Raw genomic sequence first — 15,664 nt, forward strand, 5'->3', positions numbered from 1 at the left:
ACGAAAAGCAATCTGAACAATGCCTAATACCGATTCTTTCCTTTCGTGATGGCACGTTATTCGACACGGTTCGCGTGACATGGAAAGCAACACAAGATGACGAGACGCTCGTCCTCTCCAATCCAATGAGCACCCTACCCTAAATCTTTTCTGTTGCGGCCATGGCGATCTTAATCAAGGCTAATTAATTAGGCCGTTGATTAAATCCAAATACGGATTAATCGAACTCGAACGAAGATAAGGGGAGGGGTGCTGTCTTTTGTCACTTGCGATTCGCAACATCTGCATGCTCGATGAAATGAAAGGAGCTCGGGAGTGCCACTCGAGGATGGTCTAATGGCCATTGCTGCTGAGCCCTCTGCGAACAAGTCAAACGCTCAACGACGAATCGCAAGCCAACCATCAATTCCCACTCCCCTCCTCACTCCTCACACCCCCCCGCACGCATCTCCACTCGCCGTTGCCAGCCCACTACCACCACCTCTCTCTCTCTCTATCTCTACATCTCTCTTTCATATACATGAACTCGACTCGGACGTGTTCGTGTGCTCCCTCGCATGTCCATTTGATAAATACACTTGATTAGCCGCGCTGTCTGAAATCTGCCACCACCACCACCACCACCACCACCACCGCCCAGCTCCCCATTCCTCCACCCGGATACCGACGCCTCGCTACCCGCCACCGCCACCCTCAACCACCACCTGCTCTCTGCCCTCCTCCTCCCCTCTCTCCGCCTCCCCCCTCTTTTCCTTTCTTTTTTGCCTCGGTCCCTGCGTGGTCGGAACCATCCAAAAGCCACAGCCTCGACCTGCTTCCTCGTAATCTTAATCCCCTCCAGTCAATCCCGCCCCCCCGCAAAAAGGGTTCCTTGAAGGTCGTGTTGGGTCTCCTACACAATCGAGAGATCGAGGATTAAAAAGGGTAGTAGAATCCCGACGCTGGGTTTTTAGTATTTGTTTTTTGCCTTTTCGTCGAGCACTTCATGTGCGCTCTCGCTCTCGCTCTCGCTCTCCCCTCGCGTATATTACACCCGCTTCGGGCCATCCACTCCCTACCCCTTATTTCGCCTTCCGTCTGAGTTTCTCTCCCTGTTATGAAGAATTGGTGCTCATGGCTGCTTGCGCTTTGCTGAGCGGTGGCGACAATGGCGGCAGCAACAGCAACAACGACGACAGCAACGGCCGCCGCGAGAGCCCGGGCTTCATGAGCTCCTCCAACGTCGGCGCCAGCGCCGGCGACCACCTCCTGAACGCCCTCCACCTCCACCACCACCGCCGACAGCTCCACCAGCAGCCGCCGCCGCCGCCGCAGGAGAGCGGTAACAGGATGAGGAAGAGGATGGCTTCGGAACTCGAGGTGCAGGCGCCCCCCAGCGCCGATTACTTCAGGCTTTCCCGGCGAAACACCTCCTCCGCCGCCGCCACCGCCACCGCCGTCGCCAGCGCCGCTTCGTTGATGAGTAACCCACTATCCGACGCGAACTGCTTCGTGCCCTCGAGAGATGTTATCATCCCCAACCACTCCACTATGAGCATGCTACCTTCTTCCACGAACTTGACCGTGACGTCACTCGGGCCAGGGTTTTTATCCCCCACTCCATGCACCACCATCGCGACGACGACGACCTCGCCTTACGCTGCCGAGACCGCCCTCTCGCCTCTCCTCCCGTCGCAGCCCCAGTCCCAAACCCCCGCGCTCTGCGTCTTCTCCGGCTTGCCGTTGTTCCCGCCGGAGAAACCCCTCGCCGCCGCCGGTTTCGCGCCGCCTCCTCCGACGGCGATAAACCCTAGCGTCGGCGCTGGTGGCGTTCCCATGGACGACAGCTCGGCGACGGCGTGGATCGACGGCATCATCAAGGATCTCATCCAGAACTCCACGTCCGTGTCGATCCCTCAGCTCATCCATAACGTGAGGGAGATCATCTACCCCTGTAACCCTAACCTCGCCGCCGTCCTCGAGTACCGGCTGCGCTCGCTCATGAAGGAGCCGGTTCCGGCGGTGGATTTGCAGTTGCAGAGGCAGTATGATAACCAGCATTTCTCTGTCCCCGATTCGATGGTCCCCCATGGTCAGTACTTGAACTATGGCCTCGCATCGCTACCGGCGGCCGTGGGCCAAGGGGGCAGCCGCCGCTTGCAGGAGCACGAGGCGAGCGCTTCGTCCGCAGGGGCTCCGGTTCTGACGTTGAACCAGGTGCAGCAGCAGCAGCAGCAGCCGCCGCCGCCGCCGCCTAATAATCCGCCGCAGCTTCAGCCGCCGGAGCGGCTGCAACAACCGCCACCTCAGCAGCAGCAGCAGCAGCAGCAGCAGCGCAGTGAGGCGGAGAACGACAAGTCGTCTACCTCCGGCGAGACGGCGCCGACTCCGACGGCCACGGCTGCCTCCGCCGCGGCGGCCGCGGCCCTGGCAAGGGAGAGGAAGGAGGAGATGCGGAACCAGAAGAAGGACGAGGAAGGCCTGCACCTGCTGACCCTGCTCCTCCAGTGCGCGGAGGCCGTGTCCGCGGACAACCTCGAGGAGGCGAACCGCATGCTGCTGGAGATCTCCGAGCTCTCGACGCCGTACGGCACCTCGGCGCAGCGTGTCGCGGCCTACTTCTCGGAGGCGATCTCGGCACGGCTAGTGAACTCGTGCCTGGGGATCGACATGACTCTCCCCTCCGTGCCGCACAGCCACAAGATCTCCTCCGCCTTCCAGGTAGGGTTTGCCCATTCGTGTCGCATTATCCCATCTGGGACAGTCAGGTCCGTGCTGTGTCGGATTTGGTCGGTCGTGTTTAAGGTCGTGTTTCTCGTGCTTTGTCTCGTTGCTACCCTCAGGTCTTCAATGGGATCAGCCCATTCGTCAAGTTCTCGCACTTCACGGCGAACCAGGCGATCCAGGAGGCGTTCGAGCGCGAGGAGAGGGTCCACATCATCGACCTCGACATCATGCAGGGCCTGCAGTGGCCGGGGCTGTTCCACATCCTAGCGTCGCGGCCCGGCGGCCCGCCGCACGTCCGCCTCACGGGGCTGGGCACGTCCGTAGAGGCCCTGGAGGCCACCGGGAAGCGGCTGGGCGACTTCGCCGACAAGCTGGGCCTGCCGTTCGAGTTCATCCCGGTGGCGGAGAAGGTCGGGAACCTGGACCCGGAGAGGCTGAACGTGAGCAAGCGGGAGGCCGTGGCTGTTCACTTGCTGCAGCACTCGCTCTACGACGTCACGGGTTCCGATACCAACACGCTTTGGCTTTTGCAGAGGTAAAGATAAAAAGGAAGAGAAAAAGCGTGAATGATCTTTTCACAATCCCCATGCCGATTTTGGTGGTTCCAAGTTCAATTTTTTATCTTTCGTAGATATAGTCGCAGTGTCGAACACGCCATCGCCATTTCTTGTTCTGTGCTGTGTGGTCTTTGCCCTTTTTGACTATTCGCATTCTGGGGTTTGGTTAGTGATCATTTGAGATTAGAAGTGGACGTGTGATTTTGATTTACCCAGTTGTTTTTTTCCCTTTGTTTCGAAAGAAATAAAGGGATGGGGCTGAGGCAAATGAAAGATCGCGCCTTTTCTTGATTCAGTGAAAGGATGGCAATGGCAAAAGAGAGCCCAGCTTAGATAGCTGCACCCTCCTTTTCCACGCAAAAGGAAGTTCCTTTTTGTTCTCATTAGGCACGTCCAAGTCGCTTCCATGGGGGAGGGAGTGCAAAAATCATTGCCCACTTGGTCCTTGTTTTTCTCCATTGAAGGAGCTGTAAAGTTGTCGTCCACATCTGATTGTCTGGTCTTTGCATCTCTCCCTAGGAACACTGTGTCTCCAATAATCATGGTTAGAAAGCGGGTGTGGCGTTTGAGGTTCAATGTTCCTGCATTATTTGAGTTGTAACAATGACCGGTTTGGTCTTTTTCCTGTGATGATCTAGATTGGCGCCCAAGGTGGTCACGGTGGTAGAGCAGGACCTGAGCCACGCGGGCTCATTCCTGGGCCGCTTCGTGGAGGCGATCCACTACTACTCGGCCCTGTTCGACTCGCTGGGGGCGAGCTACGGGGAGGAGAGCGAGGAGAGGCACGTGGTCGAGCAGCAGCTGCTCTCCAGGGAGATCCGGAATGTGCTCGCATTCGGCGGCCCGGCGAGGAGCGGGGAGGCCAAGTTCACCAGCTGGAGGGAGAAGCTGCAGCAGGCTGGGTTCCGGGGTGTCTCCCTCGCCGGGAATGCCGCGACGCAGGCAACGCTACTCCTCGGGATGTTCTCCTGCGATGGGTACACGCTGGTGGAGGACAACGGGGCTCTCAAGCTCGGATGGAAGGACCTGTGCTTGCTCACCGCCTCTGCATGGAGTCCGCTGAACCTGCATGCAACCTCGGCTGGGCTCATTCGTCATTTCTCTCACTAGGCCGGAGACTTGATCGGGCAGGCGATGTCGGCAGCGCGGATGTGGACCATGATTGTGAGGATGATGTGGGAAATTGAACTATCATGGGTTTAGTGAGGATTTTCTAGTTGCTGGGACTATGGTTGACAATGTGGTGATTTAGGTGAGCCAGAGTGATATCATGTGCTAGGGGAAATGGGTTGCACCAATACGAGTTCTCTCCTTTTGGCCTTCTAAAGATTTTCACCTGCTGTTACATTTTCGTCTCCATTGCCTTAAATTTCTTGTGTAGATCCATAAATCGGGTGAGGAATCCGAGATGACAGTTCATTGTTAAGCTTAGGATGTTGTCAAGAGTTTTGTGACCGGACATTTCTTTTTGGTTATATGAAAACAGAGATGATCCCAAGCACTCAAGTAGAGAGGAAATCAAATGGGTTTACTACATTTCAACTTTTTTAGCTTGACTTGATAGATGATAGTTTTCGATTTCAAGAAAATGCCCATTTATCTTCTGAAAATGGAGAGATTATGCCAATATGTCTTGCATTATGTAAATTTATCTTTTCATCTCATGACTTATAACTGGAATTACTTCCACGAACTTGGTGAGCTTTAAATTAAAACATCGATTTTTCATAAGGGCATTGGGATTGTCTATATTACTCTCAAGTCAAAACCTGATAGTGGCGTTCGTCGAGTAGTTCGTGACGTGAATTGACTATCAACTTTTTACATTGAAAAAGTCTATTTATTGAAAGCTCATGAAATAACGTGCAAGTAATATGAACTAGTTATATTCAAATTGTTTATGTTTACCTATGCAAGTGATCCGACTTAAAGTAATTTGCATACAGTTAATGTAATTCAAACGAATGATTACATTTCATGATTTGAAAATTTTCCGACATTTCATTCAACCACACAAACATCAGAGGATTTGAAAATGTTTTGGTTATGTTTGTTTTTGGCGAAGTCTTAATTACATTAATGATTGTGTGCTTTGCTAACTTTGTTGAAATTTAATTTCTGATTGTCGGTCTCATGAAATCTCATAAATAGTTACATATTAACCACACAAATTAGGGTAATTGCCTTGAGACTTTATAAGTTGAAAATAAAAGTATTGTATAAATATATTCTTTTGTGACAAAGTGCATGTTTAATGTGTATACGATAGCTTTTGGGGGAACTTTTTCATGCAATTTAAGTGTGTGCGTGCGCATGATTTTTATTACTAAAGCTTCAGGCAATTTATAACTCATTCTAAGTTTGTCTCCTGATGGCTATATGGTATCAAATTCAAGGGAATATATTAGTTAACTTAATATTTTCTTTAATAGATGTGTCTAGTTTGGCCGAAACTTTCCTTAGGTGAACTGTGTCAAACCAGTAGTGGTTCATGCAGTAAAACTCGGTGGGATGGTAAGCTCGTTGGTCAACTATTGATTGGTAGCATAGGAAGCATGAAAATAAACTTATTAAAATTGATTTATTAAGAAGATCAACATCTTCCTCTAATTGTGTATCACGTATATCTTCAGATCAAGGTCCTTTACATAAGAAAAAAATAAACACAGAAGATTTCAATAAATCTATAGAAAATTGGAAAATTCCTAAAGTTCAACTTGATCATAAACATTCAAAGTTTAGATTTTTGAAAAAAATCAGATTATGTAATCACAACTGAGGAAAGAGACCTATCCCTTTCTAGATCCTTTGAAATTATCAAATTATTAAATCAAAATTCCCGTAATAAACATATGCAAAAATATAATTATATTCACATAAATTCTTCCATTCTCCTAGCCTTACGTGACGTGAGATTACTAAATTTCAAAGATTCCCTCTTAAGAATAGTAGAAACAAGTCTTTGTAATGGCTTAATTTATTTTGATTGTTATCAAATTTTCCAGCATCACTTAGGGATCTAAATATTATTAAATCATTAACCTTTCAAGTCAAAACATACAATTACAAAATAGCTAAGGGGTCAATTCCTTTAGCCCTTATTTATAGAGTTCACTATAAAACCATTATTTCATATTTTGGGATTAATGCTTTCAAAAACAAAATAGTCCAAACAAAAATTAGAGCCAAAACATTCCTAGGTCAATAAACGAGAATGATATTTCATATTTTGGGATTAATGCTTTCAAACATAGTCCAAAATGAGAAACCCTTTTACTCCAAACATATATTACTAGAGCCAATACTATCATTCCTTTAGCTTTTTTTTTTTTTTTTTTTATCCGACCAAAAAAAAAAAAAACAATGGGAGTTGGAGGACCGAACTACTCCAAAGGTTGTTCGTAATAATGAATTAGCAAATATAATACAACATCCTCAAGAAAAAGTAATTACTCAATTTCCAAGAAGATCATTTGATATAAGATCAATTCCCTCTTCTTCATCAAGAAGATCAGTTGAGCTCCATCCAAATCTCTCTCCTATAATCACTCTTCCATAGAGAAATCATGATGGAGGTACAACTTCTAATTAACATAATAATCCTAATATTTGTGGTCTTGATAATCGATTTGGAATTCCTAGACTTATTTATCAGCAAGACCAAATTGAACAAAACTTGTAAACCCTAGATTTGCCTCATCATATCTTAGTAATGAAATTAATCAGCAAAAATTAGAAATAAAAGCTCTTAAAAATACTTGGGCCCAAATACAAAAAGAAATTTTGGCAATAAAATCTAAAATAGAAAAAAAGGAAAAAGAAGAAGAAGAAGAAAATCTAACCGATAACTCTTATCCTAATTTTTTTAATGATTTTATCGAAAATAAAATCAAGAAAATGGATAATAAATATAATAATATATATAGTTCTACTGACAAAAATATTCATATAGTTCTAATGCATATATTTTGTTAGATCACGTGGGTCCTTCGATCATTGGGCCCCATAGAAAATTTGCGTGCTCTATTAAATCACATGCACCTGACTAAGTGCTTTCAATGTACCCTCTTATCAGTCTAGCTTTAGTGGCTGTCATGTCAAATAATTCTGTAATATTTGGCAAAACAAAAATAATTTCGCTAGATATCTTATTGGAGGAGCATGGATAAGATTAAAAGAAAGAGAATTGCCACGATCAAATCATCAAGATCAATAGCTGTTGGATCACATAAGAATATATTTCAATTCTCCATAAAAAATCTTTGATATTTTTAAGACGTATAACTTTTTGTATAGAAGGTATGACAGAATGCATTAGGATACGACTTTTTAAAGATGGTGAATGAGTCCCTCAAAAGAACTATAGAAATCTCCATTATGAACATATAATTGTCAAACGGAGCCTTGTGTTCGAATATTCTACCCTAAACATTTTTATTTATTGAGGTGTTTAACTTTTGGTCAATCCCATTTCGTGATTTTGTCAAAGGGGTCATCCATCATTTGTGTCCTTTTCTCAATTTGAATTTCGTATTATGAGATTCCTTCACTTTTGCCTCTCAATTTATGAAGAAGCAGACGACTCACTTTGCATAGACATCTTTCAATGCTGCAGTATCCAGGAGACAAAAAAACAGAAGCTCTTGTGACAAAACAAGACGGTAATCATTGTCTGCTTCATGGTAATATTAGCTTTACGAATAGAGGACATATGAAGTTTACTCATCAATCCCTCGTCTTCCTCAAAAGTTCTGCTCATGTTGCTGCAGCCTTACCCATGCATGTGTCATCTCTTATTGCATTGAAGCCAAGCTAATCTCCTCCTCCTTTTTCTTTTTTACAAATGAAAAGATTAAAAGACTAGTGACAGGAACATCTGAATCACAAAGTGCCGAACACAACTATTTAATAGGACAGATGATCTGCTATTTTGGGTCGATCTTCGGGGAAACTGTGTACCCGCCACTGTAGTCGAAGGAGTTGTTGCTCTCGTTGCTAGTGTCCAATTTCGGCATGGTGTCATTGTAAGGATGCTTAGGTGGTCCCTTCGATGCTCCGAACTCCGTGGTGGACGATGAGGCAGAAGTCGAGTTCGTGTTGACTCCATCGTGCTGCAAGATGCTCTCGATTGTCTTTACCACCTCGCTCATCGTGGGGCGGTCCAAGGCTGACTCCTCGACGCACCTCATGGCCAGCTCCAGGAATATAGCGAAGCTGACGAGATATCCCGGGTTTCTGATTGATGGATCTATTTTTTCTCGCAGGCCATAATACTCATCATCCTTCGCGTCCATCGCCGTGCGCACTTCCCGCACAATGTACTTGCCCTTTTCAATCGGCTGCCTTGCGGTTATCAGCTCGAGCATGACCACGCCAAAGCTGTACACGTCGCTCTTTTCCGTTAGTTGTTGGGTCATGTAGTACTCCGGATCCAGATAGCCCTGCCACAGATTACCAGTTTGGAAGTAAATGTTAGACTTGCAAGTCTTTATGGAAAGGGAAGCCGCTCGATGAATCGCGTTGTGCCGTTTCTTTGCAAACCTGGGGTTAATTAAGCGGCAAGACGTACCAGTGTGCCCTTGACTTGAGTCGAAACATGCCCCTTCTCGCTGTCCGATACCAGCTTGGACAAGCCGAAATCGGCAACTTTTGCCATTAGATTTTCGTCCAACAAGATGTTAGTCGACTTAATGTCTCGGTGGATTATAGGAGGATTCGCAAGGTCGTGAAGGTACGCTATCCCCCTAGCAGACCCGAGAGAGATCCGGAGTCGCCTCCTCCAGTCAAGGTGAATTCCGGATTTTCCTGCCACGCAAGTGAAAGTGCTATGAAAAAGATTTCATGTGCAGCAGCGTCTAGAGAGAGCATCACGAAATGTATAATGAATCGTGAATCGTTGAGCACGATCTACTTATGTTTTCACAACACTCAGGATTTTCCTGTCAGGGTGATTTACCTGATAAGCTCGCTCTGAGTGTTCCGTTAGGCACAAATTCATAGATCAACATCTGCTCTCCCTGCTCGAAGCAGAAACCCACGAGCCCGACGAGATTTTTGTGATGAACTCTCGACAAGAGCTCGATCTCCGTCTTGAATTCGAGACCGCCCTGCATCGATCCTTGTTGAGCTCTTTTGGTTGCGATCATTTGTCCATTGGGGAGCATTCCCCTGTAGACCTGAAGGAAATGGCAAAACAAGAATCGACAATTAGGAGCTCTGTGCAGGAACTTCAGAGATTTGTTAACCACTTGATCCAAAGCAAATAACTACTTAATCAGTAAGCTGCGTGAAAGGTGATTGTGAAAGAATTACCTTGCCATAGCCTCCAGAACCGATCTCGTTTTTTTCAGAAAAGTTATTGGTGCACCTTTTGAGTTCATCGTAAGAAAACCACCTTGCTCCCTTCAGCTGAGGTGCGCCTCCACTGTCCTTCCCGCTCGGCGCCCACGATGCTACAAGACGGACACTGATCCAAGTCAAATGTCCTTCAACAACACATGTGAATTTAGTGCGACATTGAAAGCTTTTGTGCAGAAATTACCGAAGGGTTTGCTCAAGCTGATAGCCTTCTCTGCGCGTTGCTTCTGCCGGACCGCATATGCACCTACTGCAATGAGGCCAAGTAGTAGAGTTCCACATCCAACTGTGACGCTGGCAATTGCCCCAGAGCTCCAGGATCTTCGGTGAGCTGAAAGTGGCCTTTTTCCGTCAATATATCAGTTCTTGATGTTGAGAGTAGAATCAAATTCTTACACGAATTTACACATACAAGTTACCTTGAAAAGCATAAGGCAAGGCACTGAAGTAATAAGGGCCGAAAACTCTTGGCGGTTTAAAAGTTTGGTTGCTCAAGTCAAATCCCATCCTCGCGATTTCTGACCGGTTGAAATACTTCCCCTCGGCTGGGAAGAACGCCACTGGAACTTGCAGATAGTCGTCTGTATTAAAGAAGGGATCGTCTATGAAAACCGAGTTTGGGGCGAGGTCCAAATTCGTCCAAAGGCTCTTTTCTAGTTGCTGAAACAAGTTCGCATTTGTTTCCTTGAAGAAAGGTGCTCTGAAATATAACATTCCTTCGTATGGAAAAGCGCAATTGCAACTATGAGGGCTGAGCTTTTGATCCTGTCGACAAGATTTGTTCCCACAACTCGCGAGGCTGGTAGTATAAGATTTTGCAGGTTGCTGAGGCAGACAGTACATGGTATTCCCAAGATCTTTGTTGCAGACGGGATTGCCTAATAACCTGAAAGCACAGAATCGTCAGCACAATTAGTGATCATTGGAGAAAGAGAGAAGGTGCATTCTTGCCGATGACAAGAATGTGTTTGGATGAACTTTCTCACATCAGTATATTGGTATATGAAAAAGAATTCTGCGTGACTGAGGAAATCTGGTTATACTGCAGATCAACGCTCACGAGGTCTGGGCCAATGTTGTTGCTCATGTTCAATGCGCCCTCGAGTGTGTTGTTTCTTAAATCTCTGTCCAGTTAGAAAAGAAAAAGATGATTCTGGTCTCAAAATCACACTTCCTTTTTCCTACGAATAATAGTCTAAAACATATGATCTTACACAAGTTGAATTTGGGGATTGCTGAAGATTTCTTCTGGTATAGTCCCTTGAAGCGGTCCATACTCTACAACCCTGAGCACAATAGCTCTTTAGAAAATTCCCAAAAGATCTCACCACCAATTTGGGGGAAAAAAATAATGAATATGCTCTGAGTACAAGAGGACGTACAGAGTGGTAAGCGATGGTAAGGTCCAGAACCAAGCTGGAACAGTTGTTTGGTTGAAATAATTGTTGCTAAGATCCCTATTTAGTACACAACATCGACCTTCATCAGTGCAAAAGGAGAGAATGGACCGTGTAGTGTAAAATCAGTGCCATTGAGTACGGTGGCATTTACTCACACGGAGTTAAGCGAGATCATGCTGCTTAAATCGGGGAAAGAACCATTCAGTCTGTTATAAGCTAAATTCCTGAAAGAGATCATAGCATCAATTCAGTGGACTTAAACTGGCATCCGGAATACATGCCGAGGAATTAATGAAAAAGGTACTAACAATTCATTGACGTTCACAAGTTTGCTGATATCTGATGGAACTTCTCCCGAAAAGGAATTCCTGTCAAGACGACTGTCGCATTTTTGGCACCGAGTTCAATGAGAGAAGAATAATAATGGTGACGATAGCTTTGGGTGACTGACAAAACGATTCTCTGGAAATCATATAATGAGATTATCACTTACAGAACCTCAAGTGTCTGAACGAGTCCTATTGCGGGTGGGATCGATCCATTAAATTGATTATGATCGAATAATCTGCAAGAAAGAAAAAGTATCTGCTTATTATTAAGAGGATGATGGCAGAGTACATTAACAATCGAGTATCAACTTCCACATCAATCACTTTAGCAGAAAAACTTACACATGTATCAGATTCATATTCGCGCTGAATAGTTCGCGAGGTATGGGACCTGAGAGCTGGTTCTTGTTGAAATGGCTGAAAAACCAAACCCAAGAACCAGTGACTTCTTTGTGGTCCAATTCGAAAGAAATTAAATAGATCTCATTCCAATCATACACAGGCCGACAACCATACACGCTCCTACATATACACATTAACACATTTTGCAGTAACCTTGAATCTACATAAGCAAATTATTTAGATGATACTCACAAGTGCTTGGCATTTAGGAGATGATCTAATCCAGGGTTATTGTTATCTGAGAGCGGTATAGATCCAGTTAACTGGTTTTCGGCCAAATCGAGCCAACTGAGTTGTGACAGATTCCCCAGGGAAGCAGGTATACTACCAGTGAACTTATTATTGTTGAGAGCCCTGGCAAGAAGGTTAGCTTGAACAGAGAGAATGAGGTATTTATACACTGAATAACCAAAGGAAATTCCCATAGTGACAATCCCGACTTCTTACAGGAAGGTCAGCTGAGAAAGTTTGCCTAGCTCGTCAGGAATATTGCCGGTGAAGCCACAACCTTGCAAGATTCTGATAAAAAAAATACTAAGCACAGAGAAAAATGGGAAAAAGAACAAAAGGCCAACTTTTTTGAGATCAAGAAACAGTCTTGCGAAGGCACTATTACAGAGTATTAAGATTTGATAAGTCTCCTAGCCGGGCCGTGAGGGAACCAGTAAGGTCTTGGCTAAAGGACAGATCCCTGGAAATAAGATAGAACTGGTCAGAATGAAAGAAAAATACACATAAGTTGAGATTGAGCATACAACAAATATAGCTCTTTGCTTTGAATTGTCCATAAGTTCCAGCTGACAAATTCAGGAAGAACTTCTATCTGATCTTAGTTATGAATAATTTGTTAAAGGCCAGAGGACTCACAAAGATCTTAGCTCTGTTAGGCCTCCTATGTCACCGCTCAATGACCCTTTGATGTTCATAGATGAAAGGCCCCTGAAACCGACAATAGCCATTCAACGTCATTGTACATTAATCAATTGAGTCGTTATGGATGGCAACAATGGGCATTTGACAGAAAAAGTTGAAATGAAAGTACTGTACTCACAATGCGGTCACCCTCAAATTGTTGCAGGTCACGCCATCCCAAGGTACCCCACAAGGGTCATCTTTCGCCCAGCTGGGCGGCGTGTTCTGCCATATTCCCCTTAGAGCTTGGAGTGCAGCAGCTGATAAAGTGACATTTTGCAGCAAAAAAGATTTGAATCAGATGCTTGTGCTTCATTAATTTTCAAAATTACAGAGTCTATAGGTATGATATAAGCATATTTCCTAATACATGTTGAAAACTCCCAAGCCCCAAATATCCCCCTCTAGCTTGCTCGTTGACAATCACAATCTCACAAACAAGGGAATCAGAGCAATTAAACATACCCTAACTTGGCTCTCTATGGAAGATGTCCATGAATTAGAGGACGTGCTCTCTCATGACCAAAGGCTAAGCTAGACATGAATAAGATTGGTTGGGCTAAATTTACTTACAGTCACCAGGATCAGTGAATGAGCAGATGACATGAATCCCAGCAAGTAAGATTGCCAGGAAAAAGACCAACCTCATCATGATTTCTCAGATTGCCACCAAAAACCCAAAAAAAGAAAAAAGAAAAGAAAGAGCCAAAAGCTTGGTCTTAGTAGAAATCAATCCTCAGCTACTCTAAGTTCATGAGTAAAACTCTCATTTTTTGGAGCAAGAAAAGGGTGTATCTGGGTGTCAAGTTGATTGATATGGTCCTGGAATTGCTAGTAGTATCTCAAGATCATGGAAGCTGAGACATAAGAAAAGACAGGGAGAGAAAGGGAGAGAGGCTTTTGTTTGGGTGGTTAATCTTAGGTTGGGAGGGGTTCTCATCTTTCGTTTGCCTTGTCTTGGTAGACAAAGCACATTAATTAGTGTTATGCTTCATTTCCGCGTTAATGCCTTTTGCTTAGTCGCTGTCATGAACAAAATCATAAACAACTAAACAATGCCCTCACCGCGTTCTCCGTCCGCCAGCTTTTCCAAGATGACAAAATACCGGGAAACAATGAAAACCTCAGCAGAATACAAGGCACATTTTCAGTCCAAATGTCTTTGTTTTGTACAGAGGCACCACTCATCATCCCTCGAATTTTTGTGAACGAGAAACGTTTAATCGGTATGGTGACTTGTCATGTGATATCAAGCATTCTTTCTTCCTTATTTTTACTCGAGCCCGGTCACATGACAAGCGACATTCTCTGGTCATTCTAGTCAAAACAAATTAACCCCATGACGTCCCTCCCCCGATAAGTTGGTCATCAACGCATACACAATCGAGGATTTTGACGAAAGGAGCAGAACGGTGGAAACTACGCATCAACATGGGTTGGGCAATCTTGGAAATGCCACTTGGAGCTTTTACTTATTCCTTTGGCGCGTAAGACCCATTAGGAGATTACTACGTGGCTTGTAAACGAAGTCAATATCTAAATCGAAAGGGCCCTTGATGGCTCCTGCACTTTGCACGATCACCAGGGCAATACGAGGGGTCAAGGACTCCAATGGAATGAGCAGGCCGGGGACAAACGAAGAGCTTTGATTCCTCTTGCCTCGTACTGTCTGTTGCTTAGTACTTTCTCTATGCAAAGCCATTCGCTTGTCCTCTTTCCTTTGGTTTATGTACTCGCGAAATTCGATCATTAGAATAATCGCAGGAAGAACCGCCTCCTCATGCTGACAACCAACCTTTTCGGTACGACATGCATTTTATAATGATAAGAGTGGTGGTGAATTAGTTTTAATCGGCCGGCTGAAAGCAAAGTAGTTATCCAAGCTTCAGGGAAATAAGTGCATCGGATTTTTCTTTTCTTTTTTTGGGTATAGTTCGATAGTACGAGAATGTATAGACTTAGAAGAGCCAATGAAATCCTTTTGTCGGACTGCTACCTTTGCCCCGCCAGAAAGTGGGTGGTGCCTTTCCCACTTGATCTTGATATTGATATGTGAATCTGAAATTTGAATGAAGGACTAACTCGAATAGATCACAGGCCCTGAGCTCCAAAGGAATCAGACTTTGACTTGAATATTGAAGAAGTATAGCATAATGACTGATTGCACTAGTGAAGTTTAGATCAGTCTGACACAATATAAAGTCATATGGCACACTGATGAACTACACTACTAGTTACCCATTATTCACCTAGAAGGAAGAGAAAAAGAGGAGGAGAGGACACAACAAGCCTCTATGACAAAGAATGGTTTTCGGTTGATGGTGGCCAACGGCTCCCCATCAGCCCTTAACAGTATTAAAAAAATGAAAAGGAAAAATTAATAAAGAATCAGAAAATTATTAAAAATATCAATATTATCTCTAATCGTGTCATATAGGATAGCCATGTTTGTGATTTTCAATCAAAATTGGCCAAATAGATTCAATTGGCGCAAAAGCAAAATATTTAATATGATTCAATTGAAAGACTTATGATCAAATGGATACCAATGCAGTGGGCTAAATATTTTTTGTTACTTTTCCCCTTTGTAGAGCCAATGAAGATTGATAAGATTGACTCAAGAAAAGATTTCATGCAACCCTTCATTGTAGAATTCAGACTTAGGTAATTTTATTTGAGTGAAAGAATTTTTCACAAATTAGTATCCTAAACCTTCATGCATTTGGTTTTTAGCCTAATAGAAAATTATTTATAGTCAAAGAAAATATACATGGATTATGAATTCCCTAATCTAAAAACATTTTCATAAAAAATGATTTCTTAAAAAAGTATTTCTTTTATCGTGAAATTTTTTCCAAAACAAACACAACGATTAATTACGAAGCGGTGAAAACAATCGAACACCTATGGTTAGACAAGGAGTACACAGAAAGCTCCGAGGTCTCCAGCTGACTCTTTGATAGTTCCCCCTCGAACTTTTTGCTGCTCATGTAGATCATAC

General features: G+C 44.4%; 2 protein-coding genes across 2 annotated transcripts; one reads left to right on the top strand and one right to left on the bottom strand.

Moving 5' to 3' along the window:
* Positions 1 to 345: 345 nt before the first annotated feature.
* On the top strand, positions 346 to 4,689 carry LOC104425152 (protein SCARECROW). Its single transcript, XM_039305669.1, has 3 exons — positions 346 to 2,700; positions 2,823 to 3,241; positions 3,902 to 4,689. Exons 1-3 carry the CDS (start codon positions 1,114 to 1,116, stop codon positions 4,371 to 4,373), a joined length of 2,478 nt encoding a protein of 825 aa, XP_039161603.1. The 5' UTR covers positions 346 to 1,113; the 3' UTR covers positions 4,374 to 4,689.
* Positions 4,690 to 7,930: 3,241 nt separating this feature from the next.
* On the bottom strand, positions 7,931 to 13,584 carry LOC104427329 (probable leucine-rich repeat receptor-like protein kinase At5g49770). Its single transcript, XM_010040436.3, has 19 exons — positions 13,237 to 13,584; positions 12,803 to 12,923; positions 12,619 to 12,690; positions 12,368 to 12,442; positions 12,199 to 12,270; positions 11,944 to 12,105; positions 11,692 to 11,766; positions 11,514 to 11,585; positions 11,329 to 11,400; positions 11,176 to 11,244; positions 11,003 to 11,077; positions 10,835 to 10,906; positions 10,607 to 10,744; positions 10,040 to 10,506; positions 9,805 to 9,951; positions 9,576 to 9,715; positions 9,220 to 9,439; positions 8,833 to 9,068; positions 7,931 to 8,704 (listed from the first exon to the last, which is right to left on the bottom strand). Exons 1-19 carry the CDS (start codon positions 13,313 to 13,315, stop codon positions 8,189 to 8,191), a joined length of 2,880 nt encoding a protein of 959 aa, XP_010038738.2. The 5' UTR covers positions 13,316 to 13,584; the 3' UTR covers positions 7,931 to 8,188.
* Positions 13,585 to 15,664: the final 2,080 nt, after the last annotated feature.

This window comes from Eucalyptus grandis, chromosome 11 (genome assembly GCF_016545825.1).
Source record: "Eucalyptus grandis isolate ANBG69807.140 chromosome 11, ASM1654582v1, whole genome shotgun sequence".
Taxonomy (NCBI): Eukaryota; Viridiplantae; Streptophyta; class Magnoliopsida; order Myrtales; family Myrtaceae; genus Eucalyptus; species Eucalyptus grandis.

Excerpts from the sequence above, each read along its gene's own strand:
- LOC104425152 (XM_039305669.1), top strand. The coding sequence starts at position 1,114 with ATGGCTGCTTGCGCTTTGCTGAGCGGTGGCGACAATGGCGGCAGCAAC. Across the intron at positions 2,701-2,822 it reads AGATCTCCTCCGCCTTCCAG|GTCTTCAATGGGATCAGCCC; the intron begins GTAGGGTTTGCC and ends TGCTACCCTCAG. Across the intron at positions 3,242-3,901 it reads ACGCTTTGGCTTTTGCAGAG|ATTGGCGCCCAAGGTGGTCA; the intron begins GTAAAGATAAAA and ends GTGATGATCTAG.
- LOC104427329 (XM_010040436.3), bottom strand. The coding sequence starts at position 13,315 with ATGATGAGGTTGGTCTTTTTCCTGGCAATCTTACTTGCTGGGATTCAT. Across the intron at positions 12,443-12,618 it reads CTAACAGAGCTAAGATCTTT|GGATCTGTCCTTTAGCCAAG; the intron begins GTGAGTCCTCTG and ends TCTTATTTCCAG. Across the intron at positions 10,907-11,002 it reads TTACCATCGCTTACCACTCT|GGTTGTAGAGTATGGACCGC; the intron begins GTACGTCCTCTT and ends TATTGTGCTCAG.